Source organism: Vombatus ursinus, unplaced genomic scaffold (genome assembly GCF_900497805.2).
Source record: "Vombatus ursinus unplaced genomic scaffold, bare-nosed wombat genome assembly UNPS02007284.1, whole genome shotgun sequence".
Classification (NCBI taxonomy): Eukaryota; Metazoa; Chordata; class Mammalia; order Diprotodontia; family Vombatidae; genus Vombatus; species Vombatus ursinus.
In genome coordinates, this window is record NW_020947062.1 from 16,002,755 (window position 1) to 16,006,757 (window position 4,003).

Consider the following 4,003-nt stretch of genomic DNA (forward strand, 5'->3'; position numbering starts at 1 on the left):
ATTAGGTCTATGTTCCACTAGCAAATATCTGGGCATTGCTTCTTTTTAAGGTATAAAATGTCCTCGCAAGAAGAATCCCATTTCATATTCACAGTACAACTGGAATTACATTCACATTGGTCACAATGGCTGCTCTGAGCCAGGTTTTCTAAAATGAGGTAGGTAAAAAATTCAGGAGTTTCAGATGGCTAGGATACATTTGTTTTATATCTGCTCTTCTTCAAAATGGAATTTAAAATGTTAACCATGTGGTTAAAAAAAACTTAATGAAAACCTTGCCTAAAAAAAAGAATAAACACTATTTCAAAAAAGGCAGACCATTATAAAATACAGATTCTTCTCTTCATTTAAGAACAAAATACAACTGAATCGCCAACTCATAACACCTCACAGGGCCAGATGACATGGACTGACCCCAAAAAGTTTATACCATGTCATTGCCTTTGGCCTAGGAGTACCGCATATAGAGTACCAACAAACACTGAAGTTATTCAGTTAAGGGACCAGACCAGCTGTTGCCCTTTTTAACCTTTCACCCTTAGTACCCAGGGTTTAACAGTTATAAATGTGAATTGAATTTCTGAATGATTTGTGAATTCTCTGAGGATCTGACACTCGCAGGAGATTCAGGCATGAATTGATGGCACCCCCCCAGCACCCTAGGGAGGTCTAGATTGGGGGATGTGCGTGGGAGAAGGTGAGACTGGGCAGTGGGGACCAGGTATGTATGCCATGGGGTGGCAGGCCGGACAGTGGTGGCCAGACCTGCGATTGTGACACAACGCAGGGCTAATGGCTCTGGAAGAGGTCAGTGCCTGGCCGGCGCTTGGACCCCACGATGGAGGCCTGGGTGGAAGCAGAAGGGAAGGCCGGGAGGCCCGGTCTGGCTTTGGCCTTCTTTCGGGGCGCCATGGGGGAGGCCCCCAGGAACTTACTGAAGGAGCCAGACTTCCTGATGCCGCGGGCCAGGTCCTGCAGCATCAGGTCGTCGGCCAGCACGCCCAGGAAGGCGCTGGTGGTGGAGCTGAGAATGGATGCGGCCACCTGCACCGGCCGCTTGGCCCGGCCGTTGTGCTCGGCCGGGCCGCGGAGGGCGGGGTCGCCCAGCAACAGACGCAGCGCATACGAGGCGCCGGGCCGCAGGTACTGGTAGGCGCGCCGTCCGCTGTGGTCTCGGACCAGCACCTGCGCGCCGAGGCGCTCCACCAGCAGGACGGCCGCGTCCTCGTGGCCGTGAAGGGCCGCCAGGTGCAGCGGGGTGTAGCCGCCGTGCGAGCGGGCGTTCACGTCGACGGGCGACCCCCCGCGGCGCGCCACTTCCACCAGCTGCAGCACCATCTCGCGGTCGCCGCTCTTGGCTGCCCAGTGCAGGGCCGTGAATCCGGACATGAAGTCGCGCTTGGCCGCCAGGCTCCGATCCCGCAGCAGCAGTCCGTGAAGCTGGTGAGTCCAGCGGCCACCGGCCGCTCTCACCAACCACTCGTGCTCGGCTGGCTCCAAGGGCACGGTGGGCGGCGGCTGGGGGACGGCGGAAGGCAGCTCCTCGACCTCGGGGCTTAGCAGGCGCGGGCCGGCCCTGGACAGGCGCCGGAGGTGAGGGGACCGGCCGCCCCCCAGTGCGAGACCCAGGCCCGGCTCCTCCACGGAGAGCCGCCGCCGCAGCCGCGGGGAGTCCCCGGGCACGAGCAGCAGGGACGACGCTGCCACCGCCGGCTCTTCCGACAGCTGCCGCCGCAGGCCCTGCTCCTCAGCCCGGACGCGGATCACCGACGGGATGCAGCGGACAGGCAGCATGCAGGGCTTCTGTGGAGGGGCCGCGGGCGTGTGCCTGGACGGCAGGGCTGGAGTTGGGGTGGGGGCGGCGGCAGTGGCTCCTTCTTCCAGGTCTGGGGACGGGGGCAGCTCCTCTGACGGCGGGGATGGAGGCAGCTCCAACGACGGCGGGGACGGGGGCAGCTCCAACGACGGCGGGGACGGAGACGCGTGCTCCTGGGCAGCAGCTGGATCGGAGGACGCTTGCAGCGGCGGCTCAGCCAGAGGGTCCGCTGCCAGCTCCTGGGCCGCGGAGGTCGGCGGGTCCCTGGGGAGCCGGTCCCCAGCGGCTTCGGGCTGCGTCGGGGGCGCGGGCGGTGGAGCGCAGGAGGTGCGCGGCTTCTTGCGCAGCACCACGAACTTGACTCCGTCCAGCTCTTTGACTACCGCCACGTCGTTGACTAATTGCTTGAAACATTTCCTGCGAGCAGCCCGGCCGCCCGGGTCCCCCGCGTCCAGCAGAGGCTTGAAGCGGCTCACGAGCTCCGAGTTGCGCACCTTACCCCCGCACTCCTGCAGGAAGCCCAGCACGGCCGCCTGGCTCACTCCTGCTGCCGCAGCCGCCGCAGCCGCTGCCAGCGCCATCCCTGCAGGCTTCGGGGTTGTCCGGATCTTCTCCTGGCCTTGGCAGCTCCGCTGGGGCGCCCCTCCCCCGGCTCTCCTGGAGCCCGCTTCCCACCTGTCTGCCCTGAATGGCAGCTCCTTCCTCGGGGCGCTGTTCCCAGTCTCTGGCAGGTGGGCGCTGCCAGGGGAGGGTGTCTGTCTGGGAGGGGGGGAGGATCCACAGCAGAGGGATCTGGGAGTTGTAGTCTGGGCAGGCTCAGGCTTACCTGAGTTTCAACCTTTGCGGTGTCCCCTCCGACTCCCTTCGGAGGGCAGTTACACCTGTCCTAGCTAGACCTAGGGAACCTCGCCCCTCCGACATCTTCTCCTTCTGGTTTTTTAGTTGGCCGACCCAATTAGAGCTGTTTACCATTCCAATGGGCACTGAAGCTCTGCCTACTATTGACAGTTTATACAGCCTGAGCTGTGAGTTGGAATACCCTGACTTCTCTCCTTCCAACCCCTTTGGAAATTCAGGCACATTTTAATGCCTACTCCCCCTAAACTCCCCTCTTGTAGTCGGTTGCTATTCGTCAGGGAAGTTCAATAACTTTAAAGTGCCAAATGTCTTTCTTGCCTCATTTCTTATTCATTTGAAAAATTAAAAATGAATATGTGATGCTTAGTGCTGCCTGTAAGGTAATACATCTGCATTTTGTTTATGTACTTCAGAATATTCAGACTTGATTAGGGTAGTCTTAAAATATCAGGTAACAGTAGAGATTTTAGGTTAGTTTTAAAACAATTCATTTTTAGTTATTTTCAATGCACATTCTCAGGAGCCCATGTACATTATTAAAAGAACTCTGAAGTATATCACCTAACAACCATCAAATCATCCGAGATAGTAGAAGATTTTTAAAAATTCAGTGTTGGGGGCCATAGCAAAAATCAGGAGCAATAATTCAGACTGTTTTGGAAAGCAATGTGAAATTATATAATAAGTTTTTAAAATTTCTCATATTCTGTGACCCAGCAATTCCACTGTTAGATTTATATTGCATAAGGGCTATTGACAGAAAGAAAAAAACCTATTTGTACAAAGTAGTACTATGTAAATAGTTTAAAAAAATTAGAAACAAACTATATTCCTAGAGGGGGAATAACTGGTATGTGAATGTAAAGAGAGGCCCCTGAGTAGCATAGATGACTCAGCCTTGGAGTCTGAAAGACCTGAATTAAATCCTTACTAGCTGGGTGATCTTGGGCAAATAACTGCATCTGTTCTTAGTACCCCAGGCCACTTTATGAAATTCTAAATTACAGAATAGCAACTGATTTACATCAGTGGAGAAAGTTTCCATACCAGGGAGTTCACTTCACTGAAAAAAAAAATCCTAGGTTTAGTCTCTCCCTACCACCATTAATTTAATGAAATATTTTATGATAAACAATTGTGAAGAATTATTTTTAAAATATATATTTAAAATTTTTTTAATTTTAAAATTTTATTTATTTTATATATTTTGTCTTTCCCCATTACATGTTAAAACAATTTTAAAACATTAAAAAAAATTTTGAGTTCCAAATTCCATCCCTCTCTCCCTCCCCTTACCCCTCTCTGAGACTGTAAGTAGTCAGATATAGG

General features: G+C 53.4%; 1 protein-coding gene across 1 annotated transcript; it reads right to left on the reverse strand.

Moving 5' to 3' along the window:
• Positions 1-315: 315 nt before the first annotated feature.
• Positions 316-2,397, reverse strand: SOWAHA (sosondowah ankyrin repeat domain family member A). Its single transcript, XM_027848980.1, has one exon. It carries the CDS (start codon positions 2,395-2,397, stop codon positions 790-792), a length of 1,608 nt encoding a protein of 535 aa, XP_027704781.1. The 3' UTR covers positions 316-789.
• Between the last annotated feature and the right edge of the window lie 1,606 nt (positions 2,398-4,003).